Source organism: Chaetura pelagica, unplaced genomic scaffold (genome assembly GCF_000747805.2).
Source record: "Chaetura pelagica isolate M959 unplaced genomic scaffold, ChaPel_1.0 scaffold336, whole genome shotgun sequence".
NCBI lineage: Eukaryota > Metazoa > Chordata > Aves > Apodiformes > Apodidae > Chaetura > Chaetura pelagica.
The window spans coordinates 2,787,062-2,807,810 of NW_009953652.1; the positions used below are offsets into that span (position 1 = coordinate 2,787,062).

The 20,749-nt window shown below is 42.5% G+C and overlaps 1 protein-coding gene across 1 annotated transcript in view; it reads right to left on the minus strand.

The window, feature by feature from the left end:
• Positions 1-1,787: 1,787 nt before the first annotated feature.
• The window catches only part of BFSP1 (beaded filament structural protein 1, filensin), a 20,393-nt gene continuing 1,431 nt past the window's right edge, over positions 1,788-20,749 (minus strand). Inside the window, exons 2-8 of the mRNA XM_010000186.1 lie at positions 13,847-13,907; positions 10,183-10,278; positions 9,263-9,355; positions 8,447-8,554; positions 5,810-6,030; positions 3,765-3,850; positions 1,788-3,134 (exon numbers count right to left, since the gene is read on the minus strand). Of these exons, the coding sequence (XP_009998488.1) occupies positions 2,215-3,134; positions 3,765-3,850; positions 5,810-6,030; positions 8,447-8,554; positions 9,263-9,355; positions 10,183-10,278; positions 13,847-13,907 (1,585 nt within the window). The 3' untranslated portion in view covers positions 1,788-2,214. The remainder of the gene's footprint in view (positions 3,135-3,764; positions 3,851-5,809; positions 6,031-8,446; positions 8,555-9,262; positions 9,356-10,182; positions 10,279-13,846; positions 13,908-20,749) is intronic.

The following is a 20,749-nucleotide window of genomic DNA, read 5'->3' on the forward strand; positions in this document are numbered from 1 at the left end:
ACACTGACAGGAAAATTTGTGTCCCACTGGATACTGAGAAAATGAATATGATCCCAAAACAACCAATAGCAACAGATGAAGACCTACTGACTCCATGGGAAGGGGATGCTCTGTGAGACAGTGACATTTTTGCACTGCATTTCAGAAGCAGTTCTGGCCCCAGGGAAATGATACAGCAGATTTTTAATTATTTTTTTCCCCCCCTTTTCCAGCACTTATTCACAAAAAAAGCCTTGTTCCCATATTCCTCCCTACTTCCCACCTGCACTTTGGGGTGTGTTTTGGGGTTGTTTTTTTTTTTAGTAGTCATGTTCCTATGGCATGGGTTACATGTAATTTTATAATTTATTACTGTGGCTGCAGCAGTGAAAGATGATGGAGCCTTCTGCTTACCATGGAGGCAAGACTGTCCCCATAGTGACCTCTGCTACATAGATGCTTGCTAGTATTTCACCATCACACTTCAGCATTGACACACCTCACTGAGCGTATGCATTTGAGACTCTGCATTTAAAGCAGAGGTTAGCCCATAAATCATGAGAGTTACTGTACCTTTCAACCATGTCGGGATGAAAAATAGAATATTAGTGGATTTCCATATAATTTTTACACACATTTACAGAAAGATGCCTGCCACCTGCAAACTTACAGTGCAATCACCACGTTTGCAGATGGCAGGTCAGAGATTATAGCAGAATTTAGGCCTTAGTTCCTCATGGGCCTGAATATCTGCTGCTGATGGAACCTGTGATGCAGCTCAGAACCAACTTGGTGCTTGCACTAAGACTTGTCGTCTTGCACCTCAGGTTACTTCCTATGTAGTGTATTGCATGACTTCTTCAGTAAGAAGTGCCACTAACTCTGATTCAGGGATGGTTTTTACACTGGACAGCTGCTGAACAAGGTGTATGAGCATCAGAAAAAACATTTCTATGTCAGCAGCAAAGCGTGCTGACACCTAAGCACAAAACAGATGAAGGTGGTGAGGCCTATTCATACATTAGACACCTAACTCAGGTTCTCCTGACTTGCTTCCTCCTTCCTGTTGACTAAGGCTTTTTTTATATTCTTAACATTAAGCTGCCCTTTATTGCAGTGAAATCAGATAGTTGTGCAAGGGTGGGGGTTTTTTTTGAGGATTTGTTTTGCCTTTTTTTTCCTCATAGTCAAAAACCTGCTTTCATCAGCAGTTACTCTGAGCAATTGCTCCCAGCTCACCAGAGTGCAGCCTGCATATGCATTGATCAAGTCCTTCTCTGGTTATTTACATTGTTAATAAATTAAACTGAGATGCAGAACACACCCTAGAAAGCCACAGCTGGTGTGGAACTCCCACAGCATGTCAATAAAACAACATCAACCAAAAAAATCCTCAATAAAACTCTGACTATGTGGGTCACCTGTCCCAGTTTCAAAACAGTCTTTTGAGTTGGCTGAAGTCTGCTCAAAATCTTGTTGGCATTCATAAATACTTGTGTTGGTGAAGGAAAAGTAACGCCTTCAGTATCTTTTATAAGGGTTATCTGCCATTTTGGGGGCATTTAAAGTTTTATTCTGAGAAGATATGCAGTAAGAGTTTATAGCACAGAGAGTTTGTCTTTAGATCCAAAAAGAAAAGTCTGCCAAGCTCATCTCTAAAGACTGTAAATGAGAGAGATGTGGAATAGGTTAAGAGGTATCCAGCCCCTCCTCTGGAAAAACTCCTGCCCACCCCGTCAGCTGATGTTTACTTGTAGGGAACATTAGTCAACAGTAAAGGCAACACAAACCCACAGTGGGTATCTTCAGTAGAAGGCAAAACTTTTATTAAATGAACCAGATGTCACAAGTTAACATTTGCAGCTGTCTGAGAGATGGGGAATTCTATGTATAGGAGCATTAGAAGAATATTCAAATTTGTCGCAGATAATGTGGAAAGCCTGACAGCTGCTTTAATAATAATAATAACAATAATAATAACTTTCAACTTATTCCAATCATGAAAATCAGTTGCACAGGATGTGCCTATTACTTGTTGCCCTGGAGCACCCTATGGGTCATTGTGCCAAAGGTGAGCCTACATCAGACAGAATTGCCATCAAAGTATCAATCTGTTCCATACCAAACAGCAAAAAATCTCACTACTGTATCATTCGGTCAGGAAAAAAAAAAAAGTCATTTAATAACTATGCCAGACAAGTTGACTATCGTTGGGGTGTGGGGGGGAAGGGTCACTTAAGAGCCTTTGTCACTTTGCTTCTTCTTGCTTGTCTTCTCTATCATCGTCTCCACAATCATTGCTGTCTCCTCATACGTCTGAATTCTGTCATCTGAAAACTTCTCGATGGACTCCACCACCTCCACCTTCTCATAGCTCATGGAGCCAGGCAAGCCTGTTTCCCTGAACAAAAGGCCCTGCTTATCTTCTCGGTCATATTCTGTCTCTCGGAGGACTCCTGGCTCAGTTGGGCTTATCAGACCAGGGGAAGGAACTGTCTCAGGCTCAGAGATATCTGGGTACCTTGTGATTTGCTCAAATTTTTCTCTTTGTTTTTTGACCCATTCAAGTCTGTCTTCTTTCTCCTCCTCTTTATCTTCCCTCCTTTCATAGATATCCCCTTTCTCTTTTTCTGATGGCTCAGCAGGTTCTGGCAGCTCCGGTATGGGCTCCACCTCACCACCATTCATCACCTTCCCGTTGCTGGTGGAAACGGTGATCCCTGACACAGCTGGGATGGAGGGGGCCAAGATGCAAGGTTCTTCATATGCTTCTTCCCCTGTTACCAGCACATAACGCCCCTTGGGCTGGGCCTCAGGTTTAGGCTCTGGTCTTTTGTGGACTCTTATTTTCTCCCTCACAATGTTACACAATTTATCAAAGGCTTTACTTATCTGGGCTCCATCAGGTACATCCTCTGGGCCCATTTCTTTTTCATCAAGTTCTTCCTGCCCAGGTTCACGTGTGACAGAGCCTTCATGCCTAAACTCCTGCTGGTCTTCGTCAAAACCTTCCAGAGTTCTTTCATACATTCTTTCAGGCGAGAGACCGTCTGTTATGTCTTTAGACATTAGCTCCTTTTTCCTGGCAATTTTCTTTGTCAGAGCTTTTTGTCTGGGCTTTACACTGGCAATGTCTTGCATGGCCTGGGTGATATCTAGGGAAAAGTCAAAACAAAGAAAACAACAGTGCTGAACAGTCAGTGCAAATGCTAGAGCTGCTTCTCAACCTTGCTGCTGCAGGTGGAGAGCTGAATGCAGCAGCAAATGTGAGCACAGCTTCCATCAGATTTAGTCCCAGTAACTAGACAAGAACTAGTTTAGTACTGGCCATATCCTTGCCACCAGATTTACAAGCATTCCAAGTCTAACAAGCAATCATACAGCACAAAGGAAACACCACACAGAGGAAGCCAGGTCAAGGGACATAAACAAGCCCAAACCAGTGTCCTCTGACTGCCACATGCCTTTGATGCTCTTTGCACATGACTAAAGTGTGGGCCAACAGCCTGCAACAAGTCAGCACAAAACCCTCAGCTCCTTCCATAGCTTCAGGTGCCTTCTATTGATTGGCCTGAGTAATAAACTGCAGAAATTTGCTTGCAATTTTGGCCTTTGACACCTTGTCCCAAAGCCAGCTGAGGTAAGCTGAAATCATTGCATTTACTTAGCAAGCCTGGAGTCAGGCTGTCACAGCTGGTGTTTGTATGGAAGACAAATGGAAAAAACAGCTTAAATTACAATGATGCTGCTCTTGACAGACACAGAAAGACATGTCACAGGTTTACCTCTTCCCCTTGAAACTTGAGGCTGGACAGGTCTATAGATCTGCGTGAAGAGTGTGACTGGTGTTCCTGCTATAGCAGAGTTTAACCTGCCGGAGAAGACATGCATCAGTCAGATCTCTCCCCCTCATCTCCATCAAGAGCAAATGAAATTGTGCAAAATGAAGCATGGAGGTTAAAGAAATGTATTTCTCTGCGGTGAGGAATAGAAGAGAATGACGGAAGCCAGTTTGTTGTCTGAGGAATATCGGCACAGCCACAGCACCTTCACAGGACTTAGGCTGGTTTCCACTAGCAGGAGATGTGGGATGATCCATTAGGTGAAGAACACCAGTAATTAAAACCCATAGCAACAGGCTTGTAATTTAGCTCAGCACTTTGAAAGGATGGGAAGATTGTGAATGGACAGTCAATTCACACCTACAAGAGATCAGCAAGAACTGTATATGCTGGGGGGTAAGATATGAAATTCAGTAGCCATTACAGTGTTACCCACAAGTACCTGACTTCAGAAGAGCAAGAAGGAAACTGAGCAGTCTTCCTTGGAAAATACTCCTGGATTCAGTGGTATTAAGGGTTAAAGACTAAAACTGAGAGGCTGGCCTATATGCAAACCAATTACTCTGTCTGTGGCCTTTCTAGTCTAGTTTGCCAGAATTCTAGAGAATATTTTGGCCTATATGGAGGATATACACCCTATGTAGATGTGCAAGAGATGCACATCTTGATTTTTTGGCTCTTAGAATTACCCTGAGAATATACTCCTAATGTGATTGCAGTGTCCAAAATGAGATGCTGAAAATTGATGAAATATCTATTCCCTACATATGAGATTGATTATTAGTGAGTGTCACAGAATCACAGAATTATCAGAGTTGGAAGGTACCTCTAGAGATAATCTAGTCCAACTCTCCCTGCTAAAGCAGGATCCTGTGGAGCACATTAATCAAGACTGCATCCAGGCAGGTTTTGAATATTTCCAGAGAAGGGGACTCCACAGCCTCCCTGGGCAGCCTGTTCCAGTGCCTTGTCACCCTCACCTAAGAGAAGATTTTCCTTATATTTAAATGGAACTTCCTGTGTTCCAGCTTGTGCCCATTGCCCCTTGTCCTGTTACTGGGAACTACTGAAAATAGTCTGGCTCCATCCTCCTTGCACCCACTCTTTAGATACTTAGGGGCATTAATAAGGTCTCCTCTCCAGGCTAAAGAGTCACAGCTCTCTCAGCCTTTCCTTGTAAAAGAGATGCTCCAATCCCCCAGTCATCTTCGTAGCCCCTTGCTGGACTCTCTAGTAGTTCCCTGTCGCTCTTGAACTCGGGAGCCCAGAATTGGACACCATATTCTAGATGTAGCCTCACTAGAGCAGAATAGAAGGGAAGGGCCACATTCTTCCTAATGCATTCCAGGACACCTTCTGGACAAGCCAGAGCTACAGTTTGGGCACTCAGGTCTCTGGCCCTGCTGCATCTGCCTGCTCTGGCAGTGCCAGGAGCTGCTGGGAAAGCCCAGCTCCTTTTCTCATGTGAGGTTGAAGGTTTGACACTACAGGGAGCCAGTGCTCCTCTGTAGGCTTAAACACAACCCAAATCCTTGCAATTTTCTTACATGCTGCTTTTTTCACCTCCTTGCCTGAAGAATGGGTTTGCTGTGAAGAGTGTTTTGCTTTACAGGACATTTGCCCTACCTGAGCCCTGCCAGACCAACCTGCCTGTAATGCCCCAGCAAGCTCCACTTACATCCAGGCAGTGTAGAGGACGTTGAAATTGCTTTCATTGCTCCTGACCTCAGTGCAGTGATGCCAGAACAGTCTATGGAAAGGAGACTATATAGAAAGGAGAAGCCCAAAGTGGCTCAGACCCCTTGCTTGGCAGAAGCTTGACCAGATTGTTCATCTATTTCTATTCCTGTCCCTGGATCTTTACCACTGAAAGGTGTGAAACAGCCATAGCTTTGGATGGATCAAATGCCCTTAAACACACATTTTGTCAAAGGAGATAAAAGAGATCACTGGCCCCTTTGGGAGAGAGTTCATAAATCAAGCCTTACCGGCTGTCCTCGTTCTCGATGATACGTTTGTACCGTTCCAGCTCATTCTCCAGGGACTGCTGGTAGATCACCAGCTGGCGGCAGTCGGTCGTGTACTTCTCCAAGGTCCTCTCCGCCTCCTCTATCCCTTTCCTAAGGTTTTCAATCTGCTCATTGTAAAGCTGAATTTCATCATCATAACTCTCCTGGGTGTTTTTAATTGCTTGCTCCAGCATGGTTGTCTGGTAAAACAAAATTGGTGGGTGAAGGAAGCAGTTCTGAAGCATTCAGCATCCCCGTGTTTAAAGAGTAATTAAAGGCAAGACATGCTTTATTACCATCTGTGAGGCTGCACTGCTGAAACACTGCAGCAGTTTCACTGCATTTGTTCAGCTATTCAAAACCAGTAATTCCCCACCCCACTGCTCCTTTATCTGTCCCAAGGCTTCTGTTCCACAATTAGCTTAATGGGCTTGGTGTGAACCAAGGGTACAATTGTGTGATGTCTCCTGCCCCACCTACATGAGGCTGCCTGGTCCTGGCTGCATCACCTGCAGCTCACTGTGGGTGTTCTCAGCAGAGCAGGCAGTGTCTTAAGAGGAAAGAAAAAGTGCTTAACTGGGAAGATGTGCCTGAGCAAAACCTGTCTTCCTTCAGATGTGCCTGGGCAAAACCTGTCTTCCTTCAGATGTGCCTGGGCAAAACCTGTCTTCCTTCTCTGTGGTTCCACACACTGAAGGTTAAGTAAAGGTCTTTTTTTTAAATAAAAAGCTTCCCTTTTGAATCAAGTTCATCGGCTTTTTTACTGTAGTGCTAAAAATCACTGCTGTGCAGCAAGGCTTCAGCTCTAGTCACTGGAGAGCACATCAGCCAGGCGGTGGCAGCAAGTGCCTTGCAAAAACAAGGGGCCAGAGTTAAAGGTGGGATATTTGATGGTGTAATTCTCTCTCAGTTTCTTCTATTTTCGGCTATTTATTATAGTTTCTACATCACATGGGTTTGTTGAGGTTTTTTTTCCTTTTCAAACAGCTTTTAAAGAGATGAACTCACAAAAAGCTAACGGAGCAGTAACTAACTAAAGGATTGTTTAATAATTGATTTGTTTCTATGTGTTACAGGCAAGATTTTCAAAAACCTTTTAAGAGTTTAAATTTAGGATCTAAGTCCCTTGGTATTAGTTTGGCTATACTGCAGCATCTGAGTAGACCAATAGGTTCCACAGACCCCTTCAGTGTTTAATGTTCATGAGGGTGGGGGGGGGAGTCAATAACCTCTTGGCTACATGGCTATCAGGCCCAGAAACAAGAAAGCAAAGGATCTCAAGACACTTCAGCCATCAGATCCAGCCTTCACTGTTACAAGCACCCATGTCACCAACCTCCACTTATAAAGTTATTTCCTCCTCTTTTAATCTCAATGCATCAGAATGAACAAATTAATAAACTATTTCTAAATGGGAGACAAATATTTGATTTTGAAAGCAGCATGCTTAATTCCCCCAAAGAGTGCCTCTCTGTCAGTTGGAGGCTGATTTCTATTTTGATTCAGTATCTCACTTATCACTGTACTGATTCTTGCCCTTCCCACAGCACACGTGTCCATTTCAGCAGAGCATCAAACATGAGAAAGAGACCAAGGAAATGACCTGGGGTAGCACTGAGTGCCCTACTGAGAGGCTCAGCAAGTTAAGAGCCATGGCTAGGGCTGTCCAGAGGAGTCCAAAATGCAACCAGAAGGTGTTTTATGCCCGTATATCACTTCCCTCACCCAGGATTGACAATTCAAGGGACAATGCAAGCTGTATCTGAAGGCTATACGGCAATGATTCTTCACTTCTACACTCTTAAGAATCATTCATCTGTGCGGAGGTAGATCTAGACCTGCCATTGGCAGTTTTTTATGTCTGGTTTCTATTCACTGTGGCCTTTAGCTGCTCCTCCACCTCCTGCTGCTCTCATCCCTGCACTGCACTCGCTTGGAGACACTGGCTGAAGGAGTAAGGTTGATTCACAACAGGTTTGGCTGGCAGACGGGCAGAAGCGATGAGTCAAAGTCTTGACTACTCCTTTTCTGCAAATCAGGAACTGGCAAAAAGTAGATGGTTTTGGCGTTGGTAGTGTCTAAGCACAGGAGATGCATTGACTTAGTGCTTAATAGCGACAGGGTGGTCACTAGGTTACCAAGTCTGTCCAGTTCTTCTCAAAGCAAACTAAGCATTTGATGTGGCCCTAGTGGAATGGACTGGGCAGAGCCCTGAAGGCTCCCCACCATTCTTCGTGGAGCCAGTTTCAAAAGACAGAAAAAACAGCCCTCTATGATTTTTCCATCCACAACCCCATGCTGACTCTGTCCTGCAGGAATCCAGTTGCAAAGTGGAACCCTTCTCCCACCAGTTACTCTGATAAGCAAAACCAGCTTCATTGTGGCCACAACACATACCTACAGCCTTCCCCAGCCACCCAAACCTGACATTTGGACCACTAAGAGAATGTGAACAAAACAGCTGAAGAAAAAAAAGCATGGGAAACTAAATAGAAACACCCCCACCCGAGTCAGCTGAGTTCACAAGACCCTGTTAAAGCCCACTCAGGTTTCACCATGTGACCATAAAAAGAGCATGAGCATCATGGCTGTGTTTATGGCTAGTCAGGGCTGTACCTCTGTCTGCAGTTTGTATTTCTGTGCCTGTAGCTGGCAGAGGATGCTCTTGTATTCCTCCAGCTGGCTCTGCAGAACAGGGATCCTCCTCTCTGCTATCAGTTTCTCCTGGTTGAAAGAAAACAACGTGTGTACAGGGAAGTAAGTTTCACTCTTTTAAAAAGAGCCAAAAGAAATTCTGCCACTGGAAATAAACTGTCAAGAGAAATAAGAAATTACAAATGACAAATAAAAAGATGGGTATTGAGCCTCAAGTAAATCTCTGTGGTGTGGCTTTAAGAATAGAGGATGTCAGGTGGAAGAACTGTAAAAGTACAGCTTATGTAGAAATTAGACCTTGTAGATACAGCTCTTCATATCATCTTCCAACTAATAAATGTTCTTGGCATAGTCACTCATATTGGTGAGACTCACCAAGTTTTCATCTAGTCCGTAGCAATTTATTTGATTTATGAATTTTCACCCATCTCACCCCTTCAGGACAAGATTTACTTTCTCTGTAAATACTCATATATCCTGCCAGCTCCTCCTCAGATAGGGAGCACAACTACTTCAATTGCCTATGAACTAGCCCTTTCTGGGGTTAATACATACTCTGGAGTGCACCTGTAATGCCATCTCTTTTCCTGATCAATACATTTTTCCAAAGCTACAGATAGGTTTTTCCTCTCATATTCAGTATTCATTACTTACTCATTACTGTTGCAGTTTTCATCTAACCTTGCAGTGGTAGTTAGAGCACCTAGGATGCTTTGGGAGTAAACATTGTCTCCTTCTTACTTGGAGCAGCATGTATTTACTAACAGCAATACTTACCTCACAGATGCCAGCGCTTATAGGGGACACACGAGGGGTTGTCTGGATGATCTGCTGCAAAACATTGACGTAGGTCTGGATTTCCATAAGGTTCTGTGGTGAAGTAAAAACATTTTCCTCAGAAAATGCCATAGCAAAGTGGTCCCTTTAATGTGCTCTACTTCTGGGGCTTCTTCCTAGATATTTGCTTCTTCCAGCATATAAAAATCCACTTACTGTTCAGACTTGGATTTGGAATGTGGTTATAGGCCTGATTTCAAGTGCATGTCCTTAAGTGCATGCTGAGGGTACGTTACAGGCACTTGGCTACATGACAATACAGTTCATAATCTTAATTAAAGATTCCATTATTTCCCATTTCACAGGAGATTTTCAAAATAAGAACCACAAACACCTTTACATGTGGTCCCAAAAAATGACCCTTCCCTTTCAAAAGCAGCAGGGATGGGACAGTGGCCCACAGAGTCTCACAGCTCTCCCAGAAAGGAGAAAGTGGCTGCTCATGTTAAAGTTGGCTGCAGCATAATCATACAGCCACAGGCTTTTGTCTGCTGATTAACTAGAAGGCCCAGAAAACTGTATCCTCCCCTAATGAAAGAAATAGCTTCTTAGCAGGAAATACAAGACAGCTTGATCAGCACATTGGGTTTAATCACGGTCAACAAACTCAAGATACTGCCAAAGCTGTAGGCATTGGACCCTGAGGGAGCCAAATCAGATGCCTGCAGCCATTCAGCTGTTGGGCTTGGCCTGCACACTGTGGCATTGTGCCCTCTGAAAATACATAGTGCTATATATCCCCACCAAAACAAACAGAGGATTTGCATTAATTTGCCACTGGAACAGACCATGGAGAAGAGCAAGGCTTGGCATGTCTCTAAAAGGAAGAGCTGAAGAACATGGCAAATTCAGTCTGTTACCTTCTTGTATCTGTCCTTTGTGGCATTAATGTCATCCTGCAGGAACTGGGACTCGATCTGCAGCTCCAGGTTGCACAGCAGTGCTTCATCAGCTTCCTGCAATGCAGAGACACAGGGCACAGTCAGCAGGTAGGGCTGGAGTGCCAGGAGCACAGCAGCCACTTTGCCATATGCTCAGTGGTTGCACAGGAGCAGCAGCCTGCATGAGAATTAAAGCCTTCTGGGAGGAACAAAAGTCTTACGAAACCAAGAGGCACCTTATTCATCCTGTTCTCCCATTGTACACGTTGCTTTTCAGCACAAATAGAACTTAGGACATAGTTTGGCACTGGCACTGTCAAAGCATGTTTACTATATGCTTTATGAATGCTGGGAGCCAAGTAATAGAAACTATGAAACACCAGTTTGTGACACTAAAAGCTTGCAGGGGTGCATGAATCTTAAACAGATGACATCAACAGACTAAGGCATTGATTTCTCTAGTGTTTATGGCAGGACCTGAGGTATCCTGATGCCTTTTCAGTTTCCGTGGTAAGGAAGCCCTTATGAAAAAATAATAAATAAATAAATAAATTTGAAAAGAGAGGATGGTCCAAAGTATTTTCAGTCCTTTTGGTGTGTTCTCAAGTATCACAAATGTTTGTCAATTTGGAGCCATTTCTGGAAATAAAAACTACAGATGAGCAAGTCCAGGAAAAAAAAAAAAAATCACTTTGCTGCAGAAGCTTCAAGTACATTGTGATTTGTGAGGATGGATGTTCATAACATCCAACTAATTCAGAGGACAAGGTGTATGACTAGCAATCATGATCTCAAAGTACAGAAGTATGAGTGCACTGGTATTTAAATCCAGTGAAATCTCCATTTCTGTGCAAATGTTGAATTTAGATCTTTCCTATGCTATGTTATTTAATACAAACCACTGAATATAGAATAATTTCCATGGAACTTGGCAATATATTTTCCAAATACATGTCTAAACCATAGAATGGCTTAGGTACAAAAGGACCTTAAAGGTCATCTAGTTCCAACACCTCTGCATGGGCAGGAACCAGCTTTATTTTTCTTGGTTAGGGTTATTGTTAACTAATACTGTAAAATATTGCTTCTAAGAAAGTGTCTTGAAAGCTGTGAACTGCATCTTCATTGCGACTTTACAAAACTTATAACTCCTCTGCCAGTTTGCAATTTGCCTAAAGAAAGTCTTGATTCCAGCATTCAACTCAAAGTGTGAAAATAAGGACAGATTTAGAGGTGAGCCTTTAAAATCACCTGTCTGTCATTACCAGCTGTAAAAATGGTCAGTGGATCACAGGCAAGTTGCAAATAAACCACTGAAATATCTGGGTGCAGCACCTGACTGGTAGAAAGGGATTTTTCTTTTTGCACATGCACAGCATGTGCTATTCCAAAAATGTGTAGATGTCAGCTGTCTCATTATGCTGCTGAGCCTCTCAGGCAGAGACCTCTCCAGTGCTCTCTGCTTTGTGAGACAGCAGCTGATTCAGACCCATCCAGACCAGCTGTTCTGCCCTCCTCTGCCTTCCTATTGAGAAGAAGATCAGGAGGACAATGGCCATGTTGGGAGGTTTGAGGGGGAGCCAAAAAAAACCCTAGAATAATACTGATAAGCAAATATTTCTGCATATAATAATCAAAAGCAATGCTTGGCTTTCCAAATGTTCCTTCAAAGGGGAAAAGCACTTTTGATTTTAGCTCCTGCTTTCAAATAGACCAGCTACATTGATGATGTATATCAGAACAGAGTAATGCCTCCTCGTTTTCTTCTGAACTTTGCAGTATTTGCTATTCACTCAACTTAAAAAAAACCCACCACATTCTACTTTAGGTGCTGATTCCAAAAAGCTGATCCATATGATTAAGCAACATTTTCATTTACCGTGGTAGAGAAGTGCCTTAGACGCCATCAGAACCACTGTTTGCTATTTTCCAGACTGATTCTCCATCTGCCAGAAAAGGCATGAATTTACATTTGCACAACCAGGTTTCAGGCTATGTCTTGGGTACTGACAGAAAATCAGCTGCATTCTCTCCAGCACTGATGTCCCAATACAAGGAACTGCTGCAAAGGGAGCAGTCTGAACAGCCTGGAATAAAACTACACCCTGAGGCTCAAGATTTTGTCAGCTATGCCTGGGTTTGTCAAATAAATTCACTTTTCTTTAGCCACAGATTGGCTCAGAGGAACCGTGAAGATGGGTCTGCCAGCTCCAGCTACACCTTACAAAATATTTGCCTCCACAAACATTCTTTAAGAGCCTGCAGGGTGTCCAAGAGTCCTGCTAGCACACTGGAAAACAGCACTGTTACAGGATATCTAGAGCTCATTGTAGACAGAAATGCTAAAACACTTCTTTTTTCTAATATAAAACGTGCATGTCATTGATATGACAGTGCTCAAGCACAAGAGCTCCTGCCATTTTTAGAGGAGAAATAAAGAAAATCTATATTTAATCCACCCTTTATTGTTTCCCAATACAGGAGATGAAGGATAATGTGTGAAAAATAGAACTGGGGAATGATATAATACACATTTGTTCACTCAGATGAAAGCTAGTAGCAAGAAAGGGTGAATCAAACTTTCTTAGTTTCATAGACCTGGTTTGGAAACTTCCTAAATATGTTAGAAATGTTAGAAAACTTTTATCTTTTCTCCGAGCATTATTATGCTTATTATCATCATCATCACTATCAGCATTATCAGTGTTAACATTATTGTTTCTCTTCCCGTTATATTAGTTCAGGAAAGTGCAACTCAATATAAACATTCCTCATGTTTCTCCATGAAAGGAGCAAACCAGTGGCTTCTCTTTTCTTTAAAAGCCTGTTGGGAAGTTGAAGGTCTATCCTGGGAGGGGCTGACTTTATCCTGCAAGGGGCTAAGAAGCTCTGAGACCCACCAGACTTCAAGACACAACCAGCATTTTCTCATGCTGTGATATCAGTTCTAAATATACTTTAATATAGTAGATGTATTTTTAAAACTAGGGGGAAGAAGATAGTTAACAACAAATACTTTCTCTCTGGTCATATTCCAGATATGTGTATTGGCTGCACAGCATGACTAATAAATGGGCTCTTCCTCCTCCTCTGTGTAGATTCTAATACTCTCTGAGAGGAAAGAAAAAAAATAATTACCATTAAAGAAGTAAAAAATAATTATTAGAGGCAGCAAAACATGCCAGATCTTCAGGAAGAGGAATGTGAATTTGCAAAGTTCACACTGGATGTGGAAGAAGCAACACATAAGTTAACTACAGGTCCCAAATTAATTCAGAGCCATTTGCTGATGCTCTGAGTGTTACAGAGTAGATCATCCTAGTCCTTGGTCTTACTGAAAAATTAATAAAGTCCTGAGCAGAGCTGAAGCTGTAGGCTGCAGATGGCACATGTTACATGACCAAAACCAGCAGGACTGTCCAGAGCAGGGCACTGTGCAGTGCCATACACACACACTGAGGCTCAGCCATTTGCACCAGGCTTAGAGAGGGGCAGGGGGGGAACCTTTCAACAGGGCATAATGACAAGAAAAGCCTTGCTCTGACATTTTATCTTCCCACTGCTTTTTCAAAGCAGCTCGCTGCAGTGAATGAAACCAAAGGGAAAAAAATGATAAAGGTCTTTTCCATTTTTCCACGTTTACCTTATTAAGACGTTCAAGGGTTTCTTTTAGCTTCTGCTGATACTCACGTTCATTTCTATACCTGCAAATAGAACAAAGGAGATGAAGTGCAATGGTTCACCCTTTTGCAAACTGCATTGTCATCTGCACTACCATGCACAACATATGCTTCACACTAAAGCAGAATATCAATCCTGAAATGGCTCAAAAGATAGATATATTTGTGCATTAGCATGTCATTATTTTTTTGTCCCAGACACTGTAATTCCAGAATTGACTAATTTCTGGCCCTCAACTTCTGTAGCTGAAGATAACGGAATAACACACATCTCCTGTCACTTTTTCAGAGAAAGCTCAAGAATAAGATTATTTACAATAAAAGCCCATTTAACTGCCATTGGACTACAGTGACAGCCATTCATCAGTGGGTAACTTGTGAGTATTTGCTGCATTGGCACATTAGCATTTAACTACCTTGCATGCAGTCTCCTGTTCTACCTGGTGTTGTTCAATAAGGATTTTCATGAAAGCCACATTAAACACAAAGGTTGCAATTTCACATGTTGATTGTGTGTGAATTATGTTGTGTTAGGATGCTTTGATGGAGCAAGCTTTGTGTCCTCTGTAATAACTATTCATATTTCAGTTTGGTCAAAATCCCATGTGAGTCTTAGTAAGGACTGCATTTAACAAACTGTTCTTAGACATTCATAAAATGTCCAGAAGTGCATAACGTGCATGTTTCTGTACTGAGTGGACAATGGATGTATATTGTGTTTATCTTTGATTTGAGGAAATAGCACATATTCTTCAAGAATTAGGGCTCTGTATTTGTATGTTGGATGGAACTATCCTCGAGGAAATTCTACTGATTACTGTTGTTTATTTCTTTACCTAAATAAACTATATATAAAATGTTTAACGGGAGATATAGTTTAATGAGAACCCATTAAAAACCAAAACTAAATAAACAAAACAAACAAAAAAACAGCAAGAAGCAGCTTATTATATAAGGCAATGAGACTTTGCCATCAGTACTGAACATGTGGCTCATCAAACTCCATCTGCTGCTAGTCCCAAAGTACATAAACACAGTCTATTCTTGTTTATCCCTTTGCTTTCCCTAAAATAACTGATACAAACCATGGACATCAATTCACACATGAACCTTGGCAGAAACTCAGAACTGAACATAAGAACTGAACATAAGAACCCTTGTCTTTCTTCTGAAATCACCAATTCAGCCCAGATAACCTGGTGGCACCTAGGGAACTTATTCCAGTCAACAAGGAACTTGCCAGTTCCTAGACTGAACAGATCAAGGATCCAGTTATAAAGGTCGTGTCAACCATGCTTCTTTCTTTTTATTTCCTGAAGGATGAACAGCTGGTGTTACTCTCATGTTTCCCAACATGTCTTGGAAAGCTGACAGGATGGGGGCACTCTTGAATTGACCAGAACCATATAGGAAGAACCCAGCAGAACAAAGAAATGGACTCAACTTGGTGCTCCAGTTTCCCAGCTTTCTCATCTTTGGAAAATCCATAATATTTGCAGGGTTGTCACTGGACTATTTTCAATTCTTACCATGAACAGTAAAAAAAACAAGAAAAAATTGTGTGGTTTTATTTCATTATCATTCCTACAAATTGGTGGGTCTCCTCAGCTGAAGTGTGATTTTTTAAACAAAACTATAATTAAGTCTTTTTGCTAAATTGTGTTAATTCCTAGTTCACTTCCAAGGATACAACCAAGAATATTCAGCTTCAAAAGTAGGACTGCATTTGTTTCTGTTGTTTATTTACTAGCTCACCTCCAATCAGCTCTCTATCTACCTTATACAATGTCTGTGTGCTGTTGACAATAAACACTTCATTAACTTAGATACTTCCTGGCAACTGGGCAAGAATCAAGCAGATTGTGGCAGCTTGTGAAAATAAAATATACAGCTACAATAAAAGGCTGGATTTACACTCCTACTAATACGCAACCACCCAACAGAGTCAGGGTCAGCTCTAATGTCATTCAGACCTGCTCAAACCTGCCTAGTTGCTGGGTTCTCACTCAAAAATTCTTTCAATGACTGAAATATTCAGCTATGTTTTCCTTCACTCTCAACCGAAATACAGTGTCACACAGCCATAAATCCACCTGGCAGCCTGAGAGTGCTATTATTGTGTGATTTTCCTTTGAAGTAGGATTGCTTTTAACTGATGCTCAAACTCCTCTATAAGCTCAGTGCAAAAGGGTTAAGCATCCTCGTAGATAAACTGAGGAAGTGTGCTCTCGATAGTCAGGGGGTGATCCACCTCACCATCTGGATTATGAACTGGTTGAAAGGAAGAAGTCAGAGAGTTGTGGCCAATAGGACAGAATCTAGTTGGAGGCCCGTGACTAGCAGAGTCCCTCAGGGGTCAGTACTGGGACCAGTGTTGTTCAAGATTTTCATCAACGACTCGAATGAGGGAACAGAGTGTGCCCTCAGCAAGTTTGCTGATGACACTAAACTGGGAGGTGTTGCTGACACACCAGAAGGCTGTGCTGCCATTCAGCAAGACCTGGACAGGCTGGAGAGTTGGGCAGGGAGAAACTTGATGAAATTCAACAAGGGCAAGTGTAGAGTCTTGCATCTGGGGAAGAACAGCCCCATGTACCAGTACAGGCTGGGGGCTGACCTGCTGGAGAGCAGTGCAGGTGAAAGGGACCTGGGGGTCCTGGTGGACAGGAGAAAGACCATGAGCCAGCAATGTGCCCTTGTAGCCAAGAAGGCCAATGGCATCCTGGGTTGTATTAGAAAGGGTGTGGTTAGTAGGTCAAGAGAGGTTCTCTCCACCCGGAAACATGGCTCCAGCAGTGCTGCAAACCTTGTTCCCCATCACCAGATGACAGGCTGAGCTTGTCCTTAAAAGATGGGGCCAGGGAAAAGGCCTTTTTATTTGGACCCTGCTTGTGCTGCAGTGCAAGGGCTGGCTCCTCTCCAGAGAAATATCTCAATCGTTCTCATGAGGCTCATGGCCAGATACTCCTCAATTTGGTGTCAAGTCTGTGCTTTCAATAACAAGAAAACCCTACTGAACTCTTTGAGCAATATATAAAACCTCATGGTTTTCCACAAGCTGAGGCTAAACCTTTTTACTACTTTTCTCCTTTGCAGCTTCCGTGAGGTGCTTTGCTAGCCTTGTCTCAATAGAGGCAGCAGTAATTTAGGAGCAAAAGGAAGCACAAACTGCAAAATGCTGGTCCAGCATGGGGGACAGATGGGGGATAATGCTTGTATCCCATGCCCTGAGAGCTAGGATGAGCCTGGTGAGGGCTGTGCTCTGCTGATTTATCAACCTGTGCTTTCTAGAACTGGCTATCAAGTGGCTAACAGCCACAGGGAAAGATTTTGGCAGTCTAAGGAGAGGTTGTAGGACAGGCAGGACCTCCTCACCTGCAGCTGGATAAAGCTCTCCCTACCAAAGCAGAAGCAGCAGCAGCACAGAGACAACCCCTGAGGCCAGAGATTGAAGATGGATGGCTTTGCTGATTGTCACCAGCTATGGGGTCCCTACTACTCCTCATATCCCAGCTATCATGTTTTCCTATTTGGTTTTGTTTTCCCTCATGGATGCTGGGTCTCCACTGTGGCCCCAAAGGTTGTCAGGTCACCTGAACGTCACCACGTGGCACAGCTTGGAGAACACAGTGCCAATTTCTGTGTCTAGCAACTTCCAGGGAAACATATTGCATCCAAAACCCACAAGATTAGCAGTGAATGCATTTCAAATGAAACGATTTATTAGGAAGACTGTTAATTTTTGAAGTTAATTAGTCCTGCTTAGTCAAGGGTGTTAAAATCTGGGTTTCAGCATCTTTCCTGCTATCACAGAGAGAGAAATACAGTCCTTTCCCACAGCCAGATGTAATATTGCTATAATAATGATGCTCAATAAAATTAGCATAATTAGTTTTTTTACTAGATGCATCCAAACAATTCCTAATGATGCTTTATTTGCAACTTCAAGAGAAAGAATTCTCAACTGGTACAAAGTCTGAATTATTCATGTTAATGTGAATAGCTGTGAATGTGGCTATAGAGGATTTTAAAATAATTTTTAACGTAAGATCTGCTCTTCAATTGTTCATGCACTTTTAATTGTACAGACATGGTAGTTCCAGGCCCTGGAACCTGTGTAGTTTTTACTGTGTTTAAGCGTAGTTTTAAAAGGTCTACTTATATAAATGTAGCATTAAAGGGTCTACTTACAGACATAAATCTGTTTCCCAAATTGTCAGTGTGAGGTTAAAAAAAACAGATTGTAAGAACTAAAATTCTCTGCTTAGTAAAGGGCACAGACATTTGAAAATTAATTTGTACACAATACTCCACTCTAAGAGATTCTGTTAATCCTACAATGCCAGAAGTAGATGCTTTATGTTTCAAACTGAAGCAAGAAACCTGTGCTGCCTGTCACTGATGGAGCACAAAGCCAAGTAGGAGAGCAGGTCTTCAGCACAGAAATGCTTCTGGTTTCAGTAGCATGTCAAGGGAACTGCACAAAGGGCTATTCCTCCCATATTTTGTTTAGAGACCTTCACATACACAGTTTAAGTAGCTGAAATTATAAGCCATTAAGATGGCTTGGAGAAAGAAATGGAGAGAAGGCAGAGTGCACAGTGTCAGAGCACTGCCCTTGTTTTGACACCTGAAACTTCAAAACCACCCATTTGTTTTTTTAAGACACTGAAGAAACTTACATGCCTGCCTTCAGGTCCAATTTAGCAGCTCCCAAGAGATAAAAAATAAAAGTAAAACTAATTTCTTGATGCAAACTGTAGGCAATTTGGTTAAAAAATAGCCACTGCCCTTCCAGAGTAATTGCTTTCTGTATCTTCAATTTTCATATTGCAATGTTGTTGTCTTAGATATAGTCAAAGTTTCCTTTTTACTTTTGTTTACAGATGCTGAGATCCCAGGACTGTATGACAAGGCATCATACATTTTTTCTGAGAAGTCACTTACTACTGCTGTAAGAGGTCCTGAATCTCTCTTTCAAGGACAGCTCCTTGCCTGATTTTTTACCCTGCCCTAGGATTTTCAGTGTCCTATATCCTTCTCCAGCTATTCACAGCTTGTGTAAAGCAACTCTAATAAAAAGCAAACCAGCTTTATCAGATAGCTAATCCTGCTGCTGGGTAAATACAGAGTTAAGCCACAAATTGGTCAGGTGGACTAAGGAATCCACTAAAATGTTGCCAGTGCAAACAATTCTTACCAGTTTTTCTGATTCTTTCTTACCAATTCTTCTTGCAAACTATTGAAATCAAAGAGGGAGTTGTGTGGTTCATTGCAATGTCTCTTCCCCTACCTGAAATACTGCAGAGATAACACATTTTTGCCCAGCTATGTCATAGGACTGAATGCTTCTATATAGTTTGTACATATTTTTTAACTAGCATGCAGATGGATGTTTAAGTACTGAGTTTTGTCAACATCTCATGGACACTGTGTAATAAGACATAGGAGTAAGTATCAGAATCAACAGCTAAATTATAGCATAGGCTCATAGCTGAATTTCCTGCTCATAAATATTGGCATATACAATTGCCTAATCAGCTGCTAATTGCTCACAGAGTCAAGCACAGAGTCAGGGCATCATGGACATCTGATAATTTCCAGCACTAAGATTCAGTGCACCTGGATGGGTTATTCTCCAAAAGAGAGAACAGGGCTTGGCATTCCTATAGCTGTGCCCTAACTCACAGCCCCCAGGGGCTTTTGTGTTGCAGTTTGTTGAATTGGGCTGGAGATTTGATTTGATTTTTTTTTTCCTTCTTCTTTTTTTTTTTTTTTAGCAGGCACATTTTCTTGATTCTAACCTCAGGGTGGCCCAGGACCAGCTGTGGCAGCACGGCAGACCAGGGGGGCGGGTGATGAGCCCATGAGGAGCTGGGGAGGGCAGAGTGAGGGTCTTTTAGGACTGTGTGGCTGCTGGCAGTGACACCTCATCAGACTATGGCCTAAAGACACTGATTAACTAGCATCTGTTTTCTGGTTCTTTCCAGTTGAAAAATTATTTGAGACAGAAAAAGATGAGGAAGTGGATGAAAAACTCCTCTTCAACCTCCATGGGGCTGTCAAATTTTTCTGGGTGAACTAGCCAGATAGACGTTTAGAGGGAAAAAACCCAACCCACAAGTAAGAAGAAGCCAAGCTCTCCTTGGAGCAGTCCTTTCATGAGCAGCACTCACCAAGTCACACTGTGTAACTAATTAAGCAACATGGCCAGAACTGCCTGCTTCTGAAGGAAAGGACAACACGTGTCTGAAGGCACTTGTATGTCTCAGCCCACAAGGCTCCTGCTCTTTGATTTATGGTGTCACTGAGGTTAAAGAGAGGTGACATTAGGGAAACCTGTTCTTACAGCTACTGCTATAGTAGCACAAAATGGAAATAGAAGGATGCAAGGAAGAAGAGGAGGATAATTAAGCAAATTTTACATACCATAAATACATGTATTTACTTTCTCTTCATTACACATCTGTAGTGGCTAGCACAGACTGGCCATGGGGCCTCACAAAGCCTCTAAGAGTGTCCTACAGATGTCCTACACACGTCAGATGCTTGGGGTTTTGAAACTCTGCCACTCAAACGCAAGACTTGCTTTTTCAATTGGATTATTCCCTCTCTGCAGCTCAGAGTACAACCCTCCTAAAGCTAGTGAGCAGCAGCAACCAACGTGGCACAACAAGGACCGGCTGCCGTGGAAGGGAGAGGCCAATTGCCTGACTAGTGCAGCAGTGAGACCATGAAACGCAAAGCTGGAGCTCCTTAGGTCCTGGCACCTTGCTTTTCACCATGAGCTTACATTCCATCCCCGGCTATGAGCCTGATGCACACGGAAGAGGCACCATCTCTGCATGAGAAGCAGCGGGTGCCAC